General features: G+C 37.7%; 1 protein-coding gene across 4 annotated transcripts; it reads right to left on the bottom strand.

The window, feature by feature from the left end:
• Positions 1–704: 704 nt before the first annotated feature.
• On the bottom strand, positions 705–22,307 carry itga6a (integrin, alpha 6a). Of its 4 annotated transcripts, none has more exons than XM_032567606.1 (26): positions 22,033–22,307; positions 12,769–12,893; positions 12,590–12,669; positions 12,255–12,504; positions 12,020–12,154; positions 11,282–11,489; positions 10,439–10,632; positions 9,464–9,558; positions 8,649–8,776; positions 8,484–8,570; positions 8,350–8,405; positions 8,102–8,271; positions 7,775–7,918; positions 6,783–6,901; positions 6,369–6,519; positions 5,317–5,403; positions 5,143–5,228; positions 4,187–4,261; positions 3,985–4,087; positions 3,720–3,896; positions 3,510–3,605; positions 3,326–3,433; positions 3,119–3,217; positions 2,901–3,023; positions 1,868–2,016; positions 1,317–1,453 (listed from the first exon to the last, which is right to left on the bottom strand). In XM_032567606.1, exons 1-25 carry the CDS (start codon positions 22,224–22,226, stop codon positions 1,909–1,911), a joined length of 3,198 nt encoding a protein of 1,065 aa, XP_032423497.1. In that variant the 5' UTR covers positions 22,227–22,307; the 3' UTR covers positions 1,317–1,453; positions 1,868–1,908. The 4 variants fall into 4 exon arrangements, with proteins under 4 accessions (XP_032423494.1, XP_032423497.1, XP_032423495.1 ...); XM_032567605.1 differs by having other exon boundaries at positions 1,339–1,453; positions 1,886–2,016; XM_032567603.1 differs by lacking the exon at positions 1,868–2,016 and having other exon boundaries at positions 705–1,453.
• Positions 22,308–22,413: the final 106 nt, after the last annotated feature.

Genomic DNA, 22,413 nt, shown 5'->3' with positions numbered 1-22,413 from the left:
TGCTGCAATGCATAAACTGCGACATGACATGCAGCGTCACGGTCCACATTGAAGACAGTTTAACATTAACAATGAGGGACAACAACAAAGAATAGGCCTTGCTCCAAACAGCTGAAATTTGCTACTGACATGGATGAGAAATGTTCCTTCTGGAAAAAAGGGTTTTGTGATCAGATAAATGGAGCTGTTTGCTCAGAATCACAAACTTCTCATTCTGGAGCTGAGGTGAGGCTTTCTAGCTTACGGACAGTGCACACATGCAATAGAGCATGTACATCAGTAGTACTGATACAAAAGAATTAATCCTAATTCTTCATTCTAACAGCTAGATGGTTTAAACTTGTACATGGATACATGGTCCAACAGGAAAAGGGTTTGGCTAACACCAGGCTTCTGGCCTCACTGTGGATTTAAAGGCCAGGTTCAGACCAGAACAGTCAAGTAGTTTGAAAGAACTCGACAGGTTTCTCTGCTACTTCCTGAAACATCAAAGCAAACAGGGTGAATGTACTGTACTTCTGTACTAAATTTACAAATTTCTCTTTAAAAACTGCTTTGTCCTATATTCATTCACTTTTGTAAAAGAACATGATTAAAAAAAAGGTGCATCACCAAGTTTTGATAGACATTAAATTGAAGTAAAACTAAAATTTATAAAGTGTAGATTAGGAATGGTAAAGTGTCTACATCTTCACAAAACAAAATTGTCTTAAAGTGTTTTTATTTTTTTTATCCTTTCAACTTACAACACACATTACTGAAAAAAAAGTACAATTGTTGCTTTTTTAACATCTTCCCTTTGGATTCCTCGAAAAGATTCGCCTCAGTGATGATCTACAGTCCAGTGATTGCTACCTGAACATAAATTATGCTTTTAACATTTCATTTTTTGACCTGATGTACCTAAGATGAGTCAAAAAGGAAGGTTTGTAATAAAGTTCTGAAGGTAGAAATCTAGGGGTTTAAATTCATGTTACAGAAAGTGAGCTAGTTGTACCTTCTTTTCATAATTTGAGTTTAAAAATAAAAAATAAAAAAAAGACAGTACAGCTCCAGAAACAGCAGTAAACCAAACAGCTTCGGTTGTATGGCTATTTTCATATAAAAAAATAAATACAAAATGTGCAGAAATATTTCAATATATACAGCATAAAAAAAAAAATCCTTTTTACAGCGTGTAAATTCATTGTTTTCAACCCCAATTTAAAATAAAAGCACTCTATTCACACACCCAGGAAACATTAAAGTTTAGTGGCTCTAATCCAACCAGTTTGTAGAAAGAAATAAACATTCATGAATAATCGTCGTTGATCCACGTCGTCATCCACTGCTTCTTTTCTAAAGCACCAGGTTTCATTTTTCCATCGATGTGGCCCGGAGTTTCCTTTTTTATCCGCACTGCGTGGTAGCGAGGTATGCTGTCGTCTTGTTTGGAGCGTCTGAAGAACCCGCACTGGTGGGAAGAGACGAGATTTAAACAAGAAGTTCTTCAGAGGTGATAAATAAAGGAGAGGAGTGCAAGATGGTTAAACATGCTGTGCGGCGTTTGCTTTACAGAAAAGGCAAGGAAAAGCGGTCTGCAGAGAACAGCGCTGCACACGGAAATACGCTGAAGCATTTCTTGGCAGAACAGACACACATTCTGCAAAAAACGACCTAATTACTGAGCACAAGCTGTTACTCTCACACAGAAGAAAAAGATGTCTCTTTTCTGCTGACGTTAGATAGAAAGTTCCTCTAAGCGAAAGCCTCCAAATGACTCTCATCTTCTGCTCAGTACAATATGTGTCTGATTGAGAGTTTCTGCATTAGGTCAGCGGGTTTGGCTGGGAAAGCGAAGCTCGTTAGCAGCTGCGGTAATAATCACACTTCATGCCGACTTTACCCCCTGATCAGAGGGAGAGAGAATCAGGCTTCATCAGAGAGTTTGTCTTTGTCAGAGGGCTGAACGTGGATCTCTGCCTTGTGATATGCAGCACTGTATTGTTCTTTAGTAGGTCTCTTGAAGAAACCGCACTGAAGAGGGACAAGGGTGGGCAAAGGTTAAGCGTGTCATCATCCACTGAATGTTTCATGACTTTTTCAATCTAAACTCACATTTCTTTTCTTCCAGATTTCAGTTTTTAATATGAATATTTGGTTCTTTAAAAAAAAAGTATTGTATTACATATTAATTGAGAAAATGTTAGTCAAACTACAACTATGCAAATGAGTGTTGGAGCTCAAAACTATTAGAGAAAAGTTAATTGAGAGAGTTGTTCCTATAAGTCACCAAAACATGTACGATTCTAACTAAGACTCATTAGGCACCAACTAATTTAACATGTTTTATGCTGCTTTTCCTGACACTTTGCACTATAATTCCCTCAGCAACAACATCAGAAGCACTTGATAAGTAATATACATCTCTTTATTTATAGCACATAGATTTATCAGGTACACCCTGTTTGGTTGCTTTGTCTTGAAAAAGTATTGATTCCACTTCTGTGCTTTCATATTTTGTCACATTTGAAAGAAAAACATCTGTGTTTTTTATCAGGACTTTGTGTCACAAACAAATACAGCGTTGCTTCATGCCTGAACTTTAAAAAGTGACACTACATCAAAACAGAGAGGACGCTTAGCTATCGCTAAATGCTGATATTTGACATTAAAGTTTCCCATGTAGGAACAGGAAGAAAAAAAAGTGAACCCAACCAATATCAGCGTATGCATTTTTCATCCGTTTTCAATAACTTAAATCTCTCTTTATTAGACATGACATCCTGCTACTCACCACACACAACCCATACAATCATCTGCTTTGGTGATTCAACATAATGTGTGAAATCGATCAAATATTAAAGACAATTAGTTGATGTCAATGCCTTATTTGCATCTAATTTGTGCTTTTCGCTCACCTTCCACAACAGAAACACCATCAATGCCAAAATCAAGATTCCTGCCAGGACTGCTATCAGAATGATCCACCAAGGAACTCCGAACTGAGCCACGTCGCTGTCTGGGGATACGGGCACCTTCACCTAAAACACAATGTTAAGACAAAAATGCTGACCCCAGGGGATTTATATCAAGAATGCTGAGGTTAATATTTCCATTCAGCTGATGAAGTGCTTACAGTAAAGTCAGGAGATTTCAGGATAATGTTCTGAGCCTGAGACTCAAGTACAAGTGAAGCCTTCACAACTAAAGTTATGGTTGGAAAGGAAGCATATTCCTGTGTAAAAACAGAAACAAGAGCTTTAATAATCAATCTGGGCCTCCATCAATACACTAACCAACTCTCCATGGGAAAAAAGAGGTGATAAAAACTACAATTTGTTACCTCGATGAAGGTGGAGTTCCACAAACGAGATCTCAGCTCAACTGCAGTACCATCAATCCCCTGCAGAGGGCACTTTAGCACCACACATTTGCTTTCCTTCTCACAGGACTGCAAAAAAAGGAGATAAACCTATAAGCACTGCATATCTGCATGTTTAAAACAAAGCATGTTTACATCTACTCACCAAAACTTTAGTACTGCTTGAACGAAAAGCAATTTTGCCACCAAGTTTTCTTTCTTTTTTGACAATTTCCTGTTTTGTCAGGGAAGGAGATCTCTTCTGAAATCACATTTATTCATGTTAAACCAACACAGAACAAAAATGTAAATATCTGCAGGAATATTTGAGCTGAAAATAACGTTGTTTTAACACCAAATTCTTAGAAATACCAACCCAAATGTCTTTGAGAGAGTGAATTTCAGATTGAGGAGAGCAGGCGATTTTCTCAGGTCCATGAGATGTGACCTTCACCAAGTACAGAAGCCATTTCCCATCTTTATTGTCTCTGGGCCAATGAATGTGTAGAGTGACGGGGGGAGGAGAGATCGAAGGCGTCCACAAGTTACTTATCTGGAGGAGAAATTCAGATGGCCCAGCTCCTGAATAGAACTCTTAGAACAAGAATTAATGTTCTTACATAAGTTAGGACTAAACTCACTCTAAATGTAAAATTAATCAAACTTCCAGCATCCTCTTCTGTTTTCATTGCAGTTTCTGCTCTCACAACACCTCCAAAGGAAACCTGACTGGGTTTGGCTTCACTGATGGGGCAATAGAAAAACACTCAGTTTATATAAATAAAAAAAAATAAATAAATAAATTAAAAATATATATATATATACATATATCAATGTACCTACCCACTCAATGTCAAAGGGAATTCAGTTATCACTTTGCTCTTTATTTTCACAGAGGAAATATTTTGAGAACTTGTCCTAAATGAGAAGAATACAATTTTATCAAAAGACAGCTGTAAGTAACAATATTTTTGGGGGTCAAGTACAGTTAAAAACAAACATAAATAGTTAACTATAGAAATTTACAAAGAAATCAGTTTCTAGAACTAGAAACTTAAACTAGAACATACCATATCTTCAATAAGAAAGCTGCTACTGAGTGAATCCTTATTATTATTATTTATTGTTAGTGAGATATTTAAAAGATAAATAAAAAGTAATACAGATGTAAGAAGCTATTCAAAAGGAAACACATTTTTTTCTTGATTTTCAAATCAAGACAATGTCTGTGGTTCACTTTGAGAGAGAGCAAAACTTTTATCAGATAATAGGAAGGAGGATCAGAGAGCAGTGAAGTTGCTTCACTTGATCCTTTTTATGCTTCAACCTCAGGGACGCAATTCGTCCCTGAGGTTGGAAATGCTGACAGCCTTTAGAAAATCTCAGACTTTAGTTATAGGTCTTCAGGTAATATCCACAAACTTGAATTTTAGTAAAGGTAGCCAAACTACTCAAGCTTATCTTTTAAACAAATTCATTGATATTTAAAAAGTTATATCCACAATAATATTTTGTTTAAGAAAAATTAAAAACCCTATTTTATACTATCTGATATCTCAAACATACAACGTGATTTCTGCTCCTAAAGTGCAGTGCCATGAAATGCAGTCTTCCCTTTCCAGGTTTATCGTTTTTGATTTTTTTTTGTGACTGCTGGTGAAGAGCAACCTTTTTACTCCATTCCTGAATATTAAAGTGGCACGAAAAGTCATCTATAACATCATGGTTTCCAGGTAACATGATACAGTTTATCACTGCAATATGTAAAGCTCATCTATTGAAATGAGCAGATCACTTACGTTTGGAGGTGCAGATCAATCTCAAACTCAGTGGTATTGAGTTTTACAGCATTGTGCGCAGTGCTCAGAATGATGTAAAACATGACCTTGTGTAAAAAACAAAACAAAAAAAACATATCTCACCTTAAAGTAGCTATAACTTGTCAAGCAACTCTTAAAAGTTCATATGTTTACCTTTGAGTTGCTCTTAAATGGGTTTCCCAGCTCACACTCTGCTTCAGATCCATTATGGTTGGCAGTACAGAGGATCTGCTTGTTTGACTAAAAAGAAAAAAGAAGTTATTTTTAAACAGCACTCACATCCAAGCAGATTTTGACCAAGCAAATTCTATTCAATTAAAATTCCCAAGATAAATATAGTTCTGTTTCACTATAAAGTTGGAGATCTTAAAGCACTACATCCGCTTCACACTGCATATTTTCTGCCCTTTGTCTTAAAGGCTTAAATGAGGCTCCTACATCCACTCGTTTTACACATTTTCCATCCATGCTGGCATAAGAGGAACCCGCATTACACAGGTCTAAACATGCTAAATGAATTTTGTAGAACATCAAGTTAACTCATGACTTTGAAGAATGTGTATCATGTTTTAGGTCAAGCAGTGTTCTGTTGCATCGGGACAGCAGAACTTTGCTCTACGAGAATCCCCCAAGTGTTAGTCAAATTTATCAAAAAGATGGGTAGGGTTGTTTGTTTCACTTTTAGTTTTAAGCAACCGACATGCCGAGGTGAGTAAATCTTCACCAGTGTACACAAAGAATCTGCATTACTTGGAATGAGCTTAATTGATAAGAATTTTGCGTCAATGGTGCAATAATATTTGTATTGCAGTTGCTTTGACAATCAGTGGTACACATGAGCGACATACACTGGCTTTGATGGCTGTGAAATTTACCACATTTTTAAACATATCTTGTGATCAAATTCTGCGTCCAATAGTGTCAAAATGTACCAAAGTGATGCTGGAGCATTATTGTTCATTATTGTCATGTCTTTCTATGGCATTGACACAAAAAGCAGGAAGTAGCGTTTACAATTTGATTTACCGTGCATATTTAGATTACACGTCTTCTACCCCTATTCAAAATTCATGACATTATGTGAAAACATGACCACATACAGTAACATCAAAAAGGAAATCTTCCTTTCACATTCAAAAACGTCCTACTGCTTGTCATGTCTGTGCTGCTGTGTTGTAAAGTTCTCACTGTGGACTCGTACTTACAGATCGAACTCCAGAATACGACAGGATTTCTGGGAATTTCCCCACAAGCTTTGCTTCGTAGGCATCGTCACCATTTTTATTGGTCACCGTCACCTTCACAGCCAAGTCCTTCTTCTCGTAAGTCAGCTTAAACTCTGGTATATTATGTGCGCTGCAGAGATACACAAACCTAAGAATCAGCTTTGAGGAAACAAAATTTCTAACATAAATTTACATTTAGAAGCTCAAAATCTTATCCAATGTAGACAAAGCAGACTTACTCGTAGTAACTAAAAGAAAATAAGGATTTTTTGTTTTACTGCAGTAAATAAACTCAAGCTCAGAGCTTTGTCTTAATTCTAGTTGGATTTACAATTACCATGATATGATTTTACATTATAATTTTTTTTAACAATACAAAATTTTTATTTGAACCTTTTGCTTAACGGGGTGAATTCATTCTTGCTGATTGGTATGTAGTGCAGACTGTTCTCCATTTTTAAATTGCTATAACAAATCCTTTTATTTTTACATCCCTCCTTTACAAAGTTTACCTGCAACAATAAACCAAAAACAAGATGTCATTAACAAGATAAAAATAGCAGTTTCCACAACCTGATATGAAAAAGTATTCATAACACTTCAACATTTTTACAAGTCGCATAACAACCGCAAGCTTAAATTTATTTCAATGACATTTAATTTACTAGACCAGCATGAAGTAAAGCAAACATGTGAAGTAGAAGAACAGTGACACATAGTTCTGTAAATATTTTGACAATAAAAATCTGAGAAGTGTGGAGTGCATTCATATTTGGTTAATTCAGGTAATGATTTTTGGAACCAAGTTTTGGTGCACTCATAGCTGCAAGAACCAGATTGAATAGGCAACATTTATGAACCGTTTTCAAGTATCATCAGATATAGAATTGGATTTGGACCTTGACTTTAACTAGGTCATTCCAACACAATAATAAGCCTTGAAATCATCCTATTGTAGCTATGGTTGTGTGTTTAAGGTAAATGTCCTGCTGTCCCAGTGTTAAGTCTTCTGCAGCCTCAGATTTTCTTTCAGGTTTGGTCTGAATTTAGCTCCAAATGTTTTGCATATTATTCTTCTGTCTTTGCACAATGGTTTTCTTCTTGCAGCTCTTCCATAAAAGTCAGATTTTACACTGGATGTCTAATAGTTTTCTTGTTTTTACGTTCTCCAACATCAGCGCTGTATGACTTTGGACAACCTGAGATTGAATTACACATTAAATACACTATTTACTTCAAAAAGTTACCACTTTGTGTTGGTCTATCACATACAATCCCAATACAATTAACTGAACTTGATGGATGTAAAATGATAAAATATAAATAACTGAAGTGATGTGATTAATTTTGCAAGACACTGTTAAAACTGATATGTGACTTTTTACCTCTGTGACAGCTTGTCGTGGCTGGGTGGCGTCTAAAACTGGCATTATCTGAGGTAGACCATTTCCCATTTTTTTTAGTTTTGCTTTGATAATTTCTGCAGAAACTTCAATGACAACGCTGCGCATCTTGTCCTTAATGTTGTCCTGAGCAAATGCAACACAGTTAAAAATTGAATAAGTTGAATATTTTCCTGTTTAAATACATTAGCCAGTAATAAAAAAAGTCAAACTGACAAAGATCTATTGGGATTGGATTCAGACCTACATATTTTCACTGATAATATCTTTCAGATTCAAGCTAATTTCAATCTGACAATTGTGATTTACCTTAAGCCCGACGTTTATGCTGACACACTGTCCTGCATTTTGATTCTGGAGCTCCAAGGTGCCATTAAACAGGACGTCTGATTCAGGATGAGTCTTAGTCAGAAAAATCACTCTGGAGTTCAGTCCTTGTTTCCTGCGTTCTCCATCTGCCTCTATGAAGTAGCTGATTGCTGCAGGATCAAATTTAATCAGATGTTATTAAAACTAGTAAACATCTACGCACCATGAAAAGTTCTTTTTGTACTCACTGAGCCTCTTGTTGTAGGATGTTGCTGTGTAGTTGAAACATGCTTTCACAGTGAAGCTAATGGTAAAAAAGGAAAATTAACAAACAGAACATCCTGTCTGCAGAGTCTGAGTGCAAGAACATCTGAAGACCCACCAAAAACTGGAATCACAGCCAACACTGAGGTCAATTTCCTCAGGAGAAACCGTAATGTTTTTCCTGATGTTAACAATTGGTCTCGCCCTGGAAGAAGGTTGTTAAATTAAAAAATTAAAGACAACAGTAAAATCTTCATTTATTTTCCTCTTCCTCCATGTTTACCTGTAAATCAAAGCTGCATCTGACAGAGATCCTACAGCCAGGTCTGGATAAGAGTTACCATCCAGGTCCATGTTTCCTGCCAGAGAATATCCAAAATATCGAAGGCTGTGCTCTTTGCCTGAAAGGATCTGAAATGAAGAAGAAGAGATTTTAGAGGATAATGAGAAGAAAAATTAACCAGAACCTGTACAGCAGTAATACTTGTTGCATCTGCATTAGTTTAACTGCTGGGAGTAAAAGATATAATTTATAGTTATAATTAAAATGTGCTTATGGTGAAGTAAAGAATGAATATCTGGATTCAGAATTGTTGTCTGATTGTCAGAAGAATCTCAACATGTTTACTTTCACAAGAGGAGCATTACAGCAAAAGCTATAATGCTCCACTTGATATATAGTTGATAGATATAAGGAAAAAGACAGAAGGTGGAACAAAAAGTTAAGAAAGAATGAAGAATAAAGAGAATACAACATCCTAGTCTGCTTTACAATTGCAGAAAGAGAGAGAAAAAACAGAGAACTAAGAAACCACAGCGACTAACAACATACAGTATGTATATATAACAATGTCACTGAAATTGAAATTATTTATATTGAAATTATTATAATTGAAAAATTATTGGCAGCCACAGTCCAAAATAGAGAGCATCTGCACACATGAATCCAAACTCGTCTAAGTTTAAAATAACAAGCTAAAAGTTAGATTCATGTCACTTGAGCGATAAAGTCCAACTTGTTCAGCTTTCAACAGAGGTACACATATAATCCACAATACAAAAATTATGATACTAAAACAAAATGTCGTTAGAGCCAACCTGTGCAGGAGTTGTTTTTATCCCTTGTGCAGATCCATGATAAATGTAGACTCTTCCTGCCCCCTCATCGTCCTGTGGCGCTCCAACTGCAATATCTACACAGGTATAATTGCTGATTATTTATATACTCAAGCTGCTGAGACTGCAAAGGTTTATTCACTCCTTTGCAGAATCATGTCCCTATTCTTTACCAACATGTAAGGATTCAAAGTTGTCTGATCCAGCTTTCACTTCTAAACTGGGCCTTATTACATTTTAAGTACAACTTCTGTGTATTTAACAGGGATTAATGCGATAGACCAACCCATTAAAGCATAGCATTTCAAAGTGGAAAAAACAATGATGGTATAAATTAAAGTGTCCTGCATTATTCCACCCCTAAATCAATATTTTTCAGAAGCACCTGTTGCTGCAATTTTATGTCCAAATCTATTGGGGTATGTCTCTGCCAGCTTCGCACATCTAGATTAAAATATTCGTCCATTTTTCTTTTTAAAGCATTTCAGTCTCTGACTGAATGGACAGAGTCGACAAGACCAGTTTTCAAGTTTTGCTAAGTTTTTTATGAATATCCTGGATTTGGCCCTAAGAAACCCAATCAAGTATGGCCATCTTGTTGCAAAAGAAAAGCATAAACAAAGCATGATGCTGCCACCATCATGTTTCAAGGGTCAGGCTGCACATTTAGGATGATGTGCAGTGTCAGATTCATCCTTCCATAGTAGTGGGGGAGCTGGCGCCTATCATTAGCTGTCAATTAGCCTGTCTAAAGAGTCAACAATTTTAAATGTAGCTTCCTTCACTGTCTTTTTTCTATAAAAAACACATTTCTTAAGTGCATGACTGACAATTGTCAGGCCAACAAATTTTCCTAATTAATTGTGGTTTTACTCTCTTCTTGATAACTTTTAAAAATCAGTCAGCAAGTGCGAAATGCCCGAAAACAAGATTTATGTTTCAAAGCAGATAAATTACCATTAAGTGAGTCCTGATTAACATCCCCGATGTTTTCCACTGCCAGTCCGAACACTGAATCTTTGGTCCCATTTAGGCGAATCGGAGTTACATTATCCCACTGTCCTGCTTTGTTGATATAAACATAAACGGCTCCACCGATGTCTGTGTCCTTCATGTAGAAGTAAGGGGCTCCCACGACAATGTCTTGCCATCTAAATCATATACAGAAAATATAGGGACACTGTTAGCTTGCAGGACCATCAAAGATTACAGGAGAATTTTCTTCATCTGATGTAATTCTAAGGTAATGTAAGCTTTTAGGCCAAAACTTGGGCCTGTTCATAACCTCAGTTCTTTGTGAATAAAAGCAACCCCAGAGCATGACGGCGCCTCCACCGTAGTTCACTGTAGGAACAAGGTTCCTTCTGTGACAAATTTTTAATTTTAAACCAAAAGATCCAATTTGGATTCACAACACATTCAGCAATGGAAGACTTTGGAGGATTTTATCTAGGCCTCGATGCTTTAATTGGAAGAAAATAATTCTGTCTTGCAGGCTCTACCTACACAGGCGCACCACCAGCACTTGTTGGAAATTCCTGCAGCTCCTCTAGTGCTGCTGTCCTTACAGCCTCCCTGACTAATTTCAGTTTCAGTTCATCTCTTCTTCAATTTTTGAGAAATTTCTGGTTTGGGGAATCTACCAGTTGTCATATACAATGATCATATATCCTTTGTAGCTGATTAGCAAACTAAGACGTCAGCTGAAGGCCACAAATGAATCCAACAAAACTTAACTTAATTTCAACTATTGTAACTGGTATAAGCTATACTGAAAAAAAACTACAAAACGTTCCCTACCCATCACCATTCAGGTCGACCACAGCCACATCGTATCCAAATGAGGATCCCAGTCCTGGGCCATGCAGAAGTTGCTCCACTACGAGTTGCTCGACAAATTTTTTCTTCAGCAGGGCTACAAGTCCCTTGTGATTGGCTCTCGGTGCTCCAGCCACCACGGTCAGATCACGGCTCTTCATGATGTGGTGCCCGGTGTCCAGAGAGAACCCTTTAGTTGAAACATCAATATGGAGCAAAAACTATTTAACTTATAAGGAGAATGGAAAAAAGATGGTAATTACACATTAGTTTGATCTCATTGAAACTGACGTAATTGACACAGACCTCAGTTGTTTCTCTTCTACCTCTTCCTCTTTCTAGTCTATGCCCAAACATGTTAGACAAACACGCAGGCTGCCGTAGGATGTCCTAAATCTATGCATTTTGGAGGCAGGTTTTCCCAATATAGGTTGCTTTAGTCAATCCAAATGTTACTCTCCACCCAGATTGAGTAAAATCTACTCAATCAATGTGTGTGTGTGTTGATTTGAGAGGAACCAACATATACGCACGTTGGCTGCTGTTTGTGATCTTGTAAGTTGTTTGAAGCACATTATTGCACATCTTATGTAAAACCCTTGGTATGATATATATTAACATCTCATGTTTTGCAGCAATCAGTCGGAAACTGTCATTACAAAGTAGCCCAAGTGATACACAAACATTATGTACAGTCTGTTTTTTAGGTAAATAACTCACCAAGGTAGCTGTGGGCTGGCACAGGGTTGTTGGGGTGTTTAAAGTTGTCGTTGTCGTTTTCATACTCATACGGTCCATCGTTATATATACCCCTTTCTATCAACGTGATGTTTCTTTGTTCCACTCGTACCATCCCTGGAGATAATTTCAAAAAACAAAACTTTGATGCAACAACACTGGGTGTAGAAAAATGGTTAAGATAAAAACAGTCTAAGGAATATATAATGATAATGACCTTTCCAGTTTCTTGCTCCTGGGGCTCCAAACACCACATAATGGTAGTCCTTGGTGAAGGTGACCCCCAGACCTTGTTGACAGACTCCATACGATACATGGTCGGTTTCTCCTCGTCTCCCTTCACAAAATTTCCATTGACCTCCATCCATATCATCGTTGTTGATGGTCAAATTCTGACTGAAGACATAACAGCGCCCGAGGACAGACTGGGAAACTCTGCTATGCTTTTGATATCGATGCGCACATGTCTGAAACGAGATCATCCAGAGTTCAGCAACGCAGAGCAATAAGAAGACACAGAGAGCAATGGTACGAAAATGTGCTGTGACGTACCACAACCTTTCCCCCGGGTCCCTGACTCTGCACAGACACACCCATCCACTGGTCCTGCTTACTCTCCTGGCTTGGATCCTCTTTCAGTTGAGGCAACCAAAGAGAAAGAAACAAGACTTGTGTTATTCAAACAGGCAGGTAGGATAGTAGGTATGTAGGCAGGTCGATTGGTTTCTCACCGTCATTATCAAATTCAATGCGCTCACAATTATCAGACTCAGAGATTTCACACTTAAAAAGGCCCCCAGTCACATTGGATTTTTGGTTTTTTAAAGCCTTGGCTCTCGGGGCACCAATTAGTAACCTGAGAAAACAAAAACACAACAAAACATTTTATTTTAAAGATTGTACGCTAGCTTCCACCGTCATAATGCTGCATTTGAGATTCGATCACAATCAAATACAGTAGATCCTCGTTTTTCGCGGGGGTTACGTTCCAAAAAGAACCCGATAGGCGAAATCCGTGAAGTAGAAACCTTTTTGTTTTTTTTTTACAATTATTATACAATGAAATACTCCATTATACATTAAAACCAAAGAACAAAATCTTTTTACAAGCCCAAGCATTTGTTTAACAAATAAAAGTACTGTATAAACGTTTTTTGTTTTTTTTAACAAATAACTACTGTACTGTAAAATAATAATTTTAATCATCAATACGAACTGAAGGCTTCAAATTGCGGAGATCAGCACCGCGACCCGAGTCATTGAATTAGAACGGGAGAAAATGAAAAATGATTATGAAAAAAAATACAAAGTACAGTAGGACAAATAGTGACTGGCATGTATTTCACTGCTCTTCTGACTGAGTCGCTGCATCCTGACTCCGCTCTGTAGCGTTTTTTTCTTCTAAAGCCCGCGGTGCAGATGTGTTTTTTCGAGAGAAGAACATAGTTATTGGTAGTTGTTGTCGCTCTTTTTTCTTCTGGCAAAAAGATTCTTGAAATTGGCAAGCTGTTTTACGTAGCCTACGTGTACATATTAAACGGCGACGTCATTGACACAGGTAGAGAAGAAGCGGAGAGACTGTTTAGCCAATCAGAATGCAGAACACAATGCACGATGCAAATCCGTGAAGCAGCGAGACCGCGAAAGGTGAACCGCGATATAGCGAGGGTTCACTGCACACACTTTTCAAAAAGGTTACACAGAAGCATTTTGTTGTAGATGGAATATTTTGTTCATATCAACAGTAACAATGACAGCAAGCAAGCCCAGAAAACAGAATATAATTAGAATTTTAATTTATTTTTGTCCGTCCTAGTACCGTTTACCAAATTAAGAGAAAATGATCAGCAAACTAACCTCTCACACTCATTTGTCTGGGTATAATCTCGCCCTGTCCACAGCTGCGACTGTCAAAAATGAAACAACAGCGGCATCCTGTTTTGTTAAGCCACAACATCTCTTTTCATTTCTATGAAGTGACCTTTGTTGCATACCTCACTGATGCACAGTTTCCTCTCAGCAGTCTCACTATCAAGTCCATTTGTTCAAAGCATATCAGAAGAAAAAACAGATTCACAAAGACATAACCAATATAGAACTGTTCATACACAAATATTACAATAAAAAGGAACAAACATATAGAGCAAAAGCCCAAACTTCCCAAAAATACTAGTTAAATTAGCAAAAGGACAATTAAGACGAAAACATTTTCCTGATATCCCGAGCAACAATAACTATAAATGTTTCAAGTCCATTTGAGAGGAACACAAAAAACTGATTACATGCCAGAGTTTTTATTCTATTTTTGTCCATAAATTTCGACACATCAAAACCTGTTTATTTGCATAAATAGTACAGTTACAGAAAAAAAAACTAAGTACATCTTTGTTGCTTCAGCTGCATCTTAGACAGTAGCAGCCAAATCAAAGGTTGCCAATTGAATACCTTTGATTATGTAAAACATCATCTAGTGTTATCACCTGAATAATGGCAAGGTTTGACTTTGCATTGTGCAATTCAAATAGTATCAGCATATGAGTTGTTCCCCCACACTGCAAAAACACAAAATCTTAGCAAGTAGTTTTGGTCTAGTTTCTAATTCCACTGGCTGATTATTTCACTTATAACAAAACATTTTCCCCATGTTATAAGTGAAATAATCTACATCAACATTTTTCATCAGTATTAAAGGATTATTGACTCTATTCAAGCTCTTATATCTTGCTGAAAAGCTACTTATGAGCTAGTTTTGTCTTATTTTAAGTTCACTAAGATATTTCCACTAAAAACTAGACCAAAATTGTTGGTAAGATTTTGAGTTTTTACAGTGCATGCTGGTAAACAGCAGCTTCTAGCACAAAGAAACACTAACACCGCAGCCTGTAAACAGCTGGTAATTGTTGAGAATTGATTAAGTTTGCAGGTGTTCACATGCCCCCAAAATCTGGATTTTCATCATGTGACAGGTCTGGAGCTTACAGGTGTTTGTGTTAACACAATGCCAGGATGGAAAGACATCAGCAACAACCTTAGAGACAACTTCTATTCAACCCAAAATCAAGCTTAAAAACCAAAAAGTTTGATCGTCTTACCTTTACTGACCTGAGTTATCATTTTAATCTTACTAAAATTCTGTACGGTACGATGAGAAAAAGACCCACTGAACTCAGGATTTCATCTGTTAAGCACGATGGTGGAGGGGTGATGATTTGGCAGCCACAGTTGTTAAGTAGACCATGAACTCCTCTGTGTGTCAAAGTGTTTAAGAGCCAAATGTGAGGCCATCTGTCAGCTGAAGCTCAGCCCAAAGTGGGTCAGAAGTAGACAATGCATTTCGGTGATTTCTCAACAATGCAGTTATTATGTCCAACCTCAGGCTGAACTCAAGCTGCCACAGAGCGCCAACAAGGAGGACACTGTGTCTCATGGCTGACTCATACCACTGGTCGAGGGGTAGATGATAATCAACACAATTTTGAACTTATCAAAGGGCTTAATAGATGGTTATTTAGGATTCATTCTCTTCAAAAGGTGTTTGAAATCAAGGAGTTATACATCATCTGGACTTTGGATCAGAACTTTGGAAGGTTTTAGGAGACATTTATGGCCAAAAGAAACATACTTGTAAAGTTCTACCTATATGGATGAATTTTCACATGATGAGACGGCAGCTGTCAAGCAACTCTCTGACTGACGCTGTCAAAGTTGTGAAAATGTGCAAAGTAAAACCACAGTCTAGCTCGTGTTTCCTGTCAAAGTTCATAAAGCAATCAGCTATAACAGGTACACCAGCTCCTGATTACAGGGCTTCTTCTTATACTGAGGAACTTAAAGTTCAGTATTTTTTTCCTATCAAGAGAACTTCAGTACCCGTCATTTCTAGACCATCTAAAAGGCTCCTCACCTGCTGAACCAGCTCACAGTTCCAGTGCATGAGGCAGATAACACATCTAGCTCTAATTATTACTACCATTTATTTTCTTTTCAATAGAAGGTACCTCTGACCCACTGGTTCTGTGTTTGCATCTCCCTTTAGAGCTCTCATCCTGCATCCGACTGAAGCAGATGATTGATTAAAGAGAGTGGTTTCTCTCAATCATCGGATATTTCATACAATCTGTTCTACTACCATTGTAAATATGACAATGTAATAAATTAAACAACAGACTGTTGGGCTGTTCGTAATTGGAGTCAAACCTGACTGTATGTGGATTGAATTGGACCACAGATTACTTTTGTTGTGAATATCTATTCATATTTATAAGTTTTCTTCTAAAATCTCATATCCACTGTTCAAATCTACATCTATATAAATGTCATAAAACATTTACAGCTTCAAGAGCTTTAAGATAGAGGTTGTCAGACTGAAAGATTAAGCAGCAGTGAGGTCAGCTTGTTGTTCTTATCTAATTAGTTCACAAAAAAACATTAAATAACCTAAAAATGAGAAGCTACAGAGTCATGTGTGCATTACCAAACTCACCATTCTTAAACTCACAATAGTTTATTTCTTCAAATGTGGGAGAGGAAACCCTGCCCACCCTGTTCTCCTCCCCGCAACCCTGCTGTTTCCTCTCAAACCCATCTATTGATCTGTGATGCAGTGCTGTGGCTCCTCGTTAGCTCAACAAGGACCAGAGGCATCCAAACACACCACAGGACACTTTACAGCCAGCTCCAATTTCATATTTGCACCTTTCTGCATCACAGCCTGATTAAAGAGATAATATCATAATCTAGTATCACAATCTGATTGCTGCACAATTTAAAAAAAAAGTCATATGATGAGCGCATTCTTCAAAAACAAACAAAAATAAATAATAGTAGATACAAACAATATACAATATATTGTACATGTTCATCTTAACCAACAGCATCATCACAATTTTCATAACAGTATTACAATTCTGCACACAAAGACCTCCTTGGCATTTTCTTTAAGTTTTTAATTTCTGCTGATGGGACATAGCTTGGGTCGTTTTTACCAAATATTGGGTCAAATATTGTGGCCCAGTTTTGTTGGGTTGGAGAAGAGACCAGAAGAAGCTTCATGATTGTTTACAGGCTGTCATTTTGAAGCGTACCTTTTCAACGGGATGAAATTAAGATATGATAAGATGTTTAAATTATGCACTTATGATAACGTTGTTTTTGATAATATTTTCAGAAAAACAAACCTAGACCTAACGCATTAGAAATGCGGCAACAATCACATTGATCAGGTTTTAACATCTAGAAGTCATTTTCAGCTAAAATCCTCATCAAAACATTATGTCTCTCACTGTAGAGTAAATGAAAACGGGTAGAGGTCAGTATGGACTCACAAAGTTACCTCACAGGACGTCTTGGCGCACTAAGACTCCCGCAGCTGTACCTTCTTTAGCTAGAGGAGCCTCCACAGCTGTTCTCACTGATTCACTTTACACAAAATACTCTGGCTGCTGCTGACCTGCAAACAGCTGGACACGCATCACAGAAGAAGGTGCAAATATTCAGCATCACATCAATTGAGCAATAAAGTCCACAAGTTTCTATATTCTCTGCTTTAAGTCAAACTTCCTTATCGCTAGGGAAGTTTGACTGGAATGTCTCAGTTGATGATTCACCGATGCCTTTAATCTATCGGGTTACATGCCCACAGATGGTCATGCATGTCCAGTCTAATGGCCTTTTTCTCTGGTTTCGCTGAGGGAATCCAGATCATTTACTCAACATCTTATTCATCCAGGAGGTATCTGACTGCTTCTTCTGTGGTAAATCAGGAATCCTCTTTCACTCAGCCTAACATTGTCTAAAAAATGTGAGAGATTTTTATTTAAACTACTAAAAACCTCATCAGATTTAGTGTCTAAGAGTTTTGTACAACAGCTAAACAGGCTCCCTATCAGATAAGAGGAACACTACCCACATGTTCACGTCTCCTTCTTACAGGAAAAAAAAGCGTGCATGCAGGATTGTGTAAATCCTGCATGCACGCAGGAAAAGTCTCCTTCTTTGCCTCACATAAAGGATTTAGAATAATCCCATCAAGGCTAGAAGTGAAGACTGGCAGAAATTTGAAGCTGCCAGCAATCATTATCAAACATTTGGTTCACACAAGTTCAGAGAAGACAGATGGGGCGAGCGTGGTACTTTGCTGTGTTGTGGTTTTCATAAAGTTAGTGTTTCTTAAAGTTTTACAGCAGAGTTAGTCATTACCCTCGTCTGTGCGCTCCGCTGAGCTTCTGTATGTTTTTGGCTTATTAGCCCATGGATCAGGTGTAAATTTAGAAAGATAAGATAATCCTTTTTTAATCCTGTGAGTGGGAAAATTAGGCTGACACAGCAGGTAGTTTTCAGTACAAAATAAGAATAACAGAGATAACACAACAGAATGAAAAAATGGTGCCATGTAAAAATAAACACCTTACAAGCTAAGCTAGAAATGAACTGTAAATACAAAAACATCACTGAATACACAAAAAGATATACACATAAGATAAAGATTAAGTCCTACATAAGAAGGATCAATAAAGTGTCAAATACCATATGATCTCGGTATCAGAACAACTTCACTGTTTTTCTGACAGCTATTTTGATAAATTGTCTCCGAAGTAAATCATCTAAACTGAGCAGAAGGTTCTTCCTAAATGTTTTCAATGAATAAACATTGGAGAAGAGTTTCTGTTTTCCAATAAGCTATGACATTTTAAATTTGATACCAGTGATGAAATTTAGAAAACAACTACAAGACAAAGCAGCTTAAAACTGGAAAAGCTAAATGTTTTTGATTGGAGACCTAAATGTTTCGAGCTCTAGAATAACTCTGCACAAGTATGGAGGGAAACATTTATTTTAGGCAACATTAGGCAAGGGCGTGCTGTGGTGGCGCAGGGGGTTAGCACGCCCCACATTTGGAGGCGTCGCGGGTTCGACTCCCGGTCCCGACGACCTTTGCCGCATGTCCTCCTTCAAAAATGGCGCCGGCTCAGCTGGCTGCCTGCAGACGCAGCTCCTGTCGTGTGCTGTAACTGCGAAATAATTTCCCTGCTGGGATGAATAAAGTTCTTCAATGCAGGGTGTTTTTATTTTTACTAAATGATTAAGATGAGCTTCAACAATGTGGAAAATAATAGACAACTTGTATCTCCTTTTACAAGTTGTCAATAATAGACAACTTGTATCTCCTTTTACAAGTTGTCTATTATCAAATGACCAAGGTGAGGATGCGGCTGGTTGCCATGGAGTCTCAACAAAGGCCAGTGGTCAGACATCGCTGACTAAGTTGTAACACTGATTTCTTAGGAAAGTCACGTTTGTCATACTTCTTACCTGTTAATGGACAACAGGTTAAAAATGTGACTGATACTAAAAAGAGACTCCAGTGGAGGTAATAAAGTTCTCCTCTTTGAGAAAATAAATGACTAAACAGCTTGAGAAGGGCATTTCCAAACACAAAACTCTGACATTTTTAATTTGAGATAAGAAGCAAGAAAAGGGACAACAAACATTGTTGTTTTATGCTGAGATGTTGAGGAATTCATATACACTTCTAAACAGAAATTTCTGAAAATGCCCCATTTGATATGTAAAAGTAACATGCATAAATGTTACAGTGATGTAATATTTAACAATAATTTGGGCAGAAAATAACCACTGACTTCTCTATATTCTGACTAAGCTATGTTTATCTGTCTCTGGTTATTTGTCTTAGTCTCATTTGAGCAGACAGCTGTTTTCTACAGTTTTATATCTAGAGGGATAATGTAAAATCTCCAGGTGTTAAAATGAATAGCATAGTCCAAAACTGTTAATTAATATTTGGTATGTGTAAAGGAAGAAAAGCAACTTCTTCCTTTATTTTCTAATCTTCCAATGTCATGCTGCATTCAGTCAGGTAAAGGACTTCCACATAACCAGATATTTGCAACAGGCACCTTTGAACCCTGACTTTGGCTTTTAGGCAGTGTTACTTGACATGCTATTGGATGGTGTTTGCAAAGCAGCCAATCCAGGAGCACCATTACATTTCCTTAGCTCTCGGGTCCATAATGCTAACAGATAAACGTGCTCTAGAGTGTGTATGTGTGTTTTTAAGTGAGTTGTCAGCAGTCAATTTAGTCAAAAAACATTTCTGTCAAAACAATAACAGCTTCTTGTTTTCACATTTACTATGCTGTGCTTGCAGTGTTTTTCATCAAAGAAAGTCTTTAAATTATTTAAAATATATCCCATGTGTTACAAAGATGTATTACACTTCCCGTTATTCATATTGAAGTCTATTGCTTGGCAGGATGTTTATTCACATTATGCTGATAATCAAGCTCATATTACTCAATAATTATAATAAATGTTTGTCCCATTATATTCCAAGAAGATGCCAGACCTTAGCACTGAGACTTTAGTGGATTTCCTAATTATCACTTTATTTTGAAAAGCAAACGTTCAGTTTCATGAGCCACACTCAGGCATGATTCCTGCTAGACCTGCAGATTTTTAAAAAAATGGCTTAAATAGAACCTGTCTGACAACATGAAGTAGGCTGAAAGATCTCAAAAGAAATTGAAGAAAAATGACAAGCTGTCATTCTTCAAAGGTTACCAAGACATTCCTAACGCTTTAAGACTCCACTGAACCACAGAGAGAAAACCTTCCAGGCAGGGAGTGGCTAACTCACTAAAATTACTCCCAGAGAACGTCAGCGACTCAGTCACAATGAACCTGTAAAATCATCTAAACTATTTCAGATCCCACTTGACTCAGTTAAGGTCAGAGTTCATGAGTAATAAAGAGACTGGACAAAAATGGCATCCATGGAAAAGTTCCAAAGAGAGAGTGATTCTTGCATTGCCACAAAAAAACACCTTAATGACTCTCAAGACTTTAAAGAAAATATTCTGTGGACTGACAAGACACAGAGTGGAACATTAAAGTTATTTATTATTTACTATTTTCGTAAAATAGGACACACTTGGACACATCTGGCTTATGCATGGAATCAATCCATAGACGCATTTTAGCAGAAAGCTGCCACAGCTTTCTGCTGAAGGAGTCTGTGAAGAGACAGTTCTGCTCTCTGCTCCTACCTGCAGAAAACAAACTATCAAGCCAGTGTCATGTTTCTGGACTCTGTTTGCCTGACAAACATAACATCACTTCCACAGCTCTAGATCACTTCAGATCAGCCAACAAGATTACGCCGCCAATAAGTGAGGTTTCCTCTCCTCTAACACCTGAGATTTGACAAAATTGTATAATTTTGAAGTGAACCTTTTCGATATCCCTACAATCAGTTAATAGAAAATCAGGATGTTAAAGTGCTGCAACATACTGAAAAAGGTTTACTAGTGTAGCTGTCAGATTTACTTGCCAGGGAGCAATTTGGTAGTAAACTGTTCTGTTTGATTCAAACTCTGAGGTGAAGACATGCAATAAAAAAAAATCTGCAAAGTAGGTGTAAAACTGAAGAGAAGCAGATGTTCCACCTCTGGCTGTGCTCCCTGATCTGAACCTTTCTCACAGACACATTTGCATGATAGTTAGATCCACTGTAAAACCACTTTTTTGTTCTTTCTTCTCTTTCCATTTCACGTTTCACGCATCATTCTGACTTTAGAAACAAAAGTACCAAGAAGCTCTGAGAGGTTGGGGGCCTTTTCCTGTAGCTTCAATGAATATGTTGCAGCTCAGTCTAAAAGTATAAATGTTGGATGGATGTAGAAATCCTTCAAACGAAACAGCCCATAATCGACAAAACCTTTGATGTGGGTTTAACTTCAGGAAGGAAAGAGGATTAGACCAAAAAACACTTAAAAGGTTTTTATTATCTCCTGCTGCAGAGGATCTCTCGCGTTTTAACATTTGCAAATATAAACCAACTGCAAAGTTTATTTAAATTTTCTGTTTAATTTAAAGTGATTTTATATACCGTTCAATTCTTTTATTCCCTCCGGTGGTCTCTCTCCAGAACTGCGCTATTCAATGGGTAATTAAATAAAAGCAGGGTGAACACTTACAGGACTTTATTCGGGTTGACTTGCTGGTGCAAGGCGAGGGAGAAGCCGAAGAGAGACCCCGGCTCCCCGCCTTTCCTGATGACATGACGGGTGTCCAGGTTGAAAGCGCGCAGTCCGCTCGGCTCCAGCAGATGACAGAGAAGGAAAAGCGCAGCCTGGACAGCAAAGTGTCCTCTCTGCTGCAGCAGCGCCATGGCAGCGACGTCCACACTAGTCCAGGAGGTAAGAGCCCGGGGGTCCCGCTGCTCTTCCACCCTTACTCACTTTGTTAATGAGGACAGCAGCCGGCTGTTTAACTGGTTGCTCCACAGCGCCCCCTTCGGCCGTCTAAACGGACCCCCAGTCAATAATAGCCCCGTAACTGAGAAACCACAGGTGCCT

This window comes from Xiphophorus hellerii, chromosome 7 (assembly GCF_003331165.1).
Source record: "Xiphophorus hellerii strain 12219 chromosome 7, Xiphophorus_hellerii-4.1, whole genome shotgun sequence".
Classification (NCBI taxonomy): domain Eukaryota; kingdom Metazoa; phylum Chordata; class Actinopteri; order Cyprinodontiformes; family Poeciliidae; genus Xiphophorus; species Xiphophorus hellerii.
This window is presented reverse-complemented; position numbering and strand designations above follow the sequence as displayed.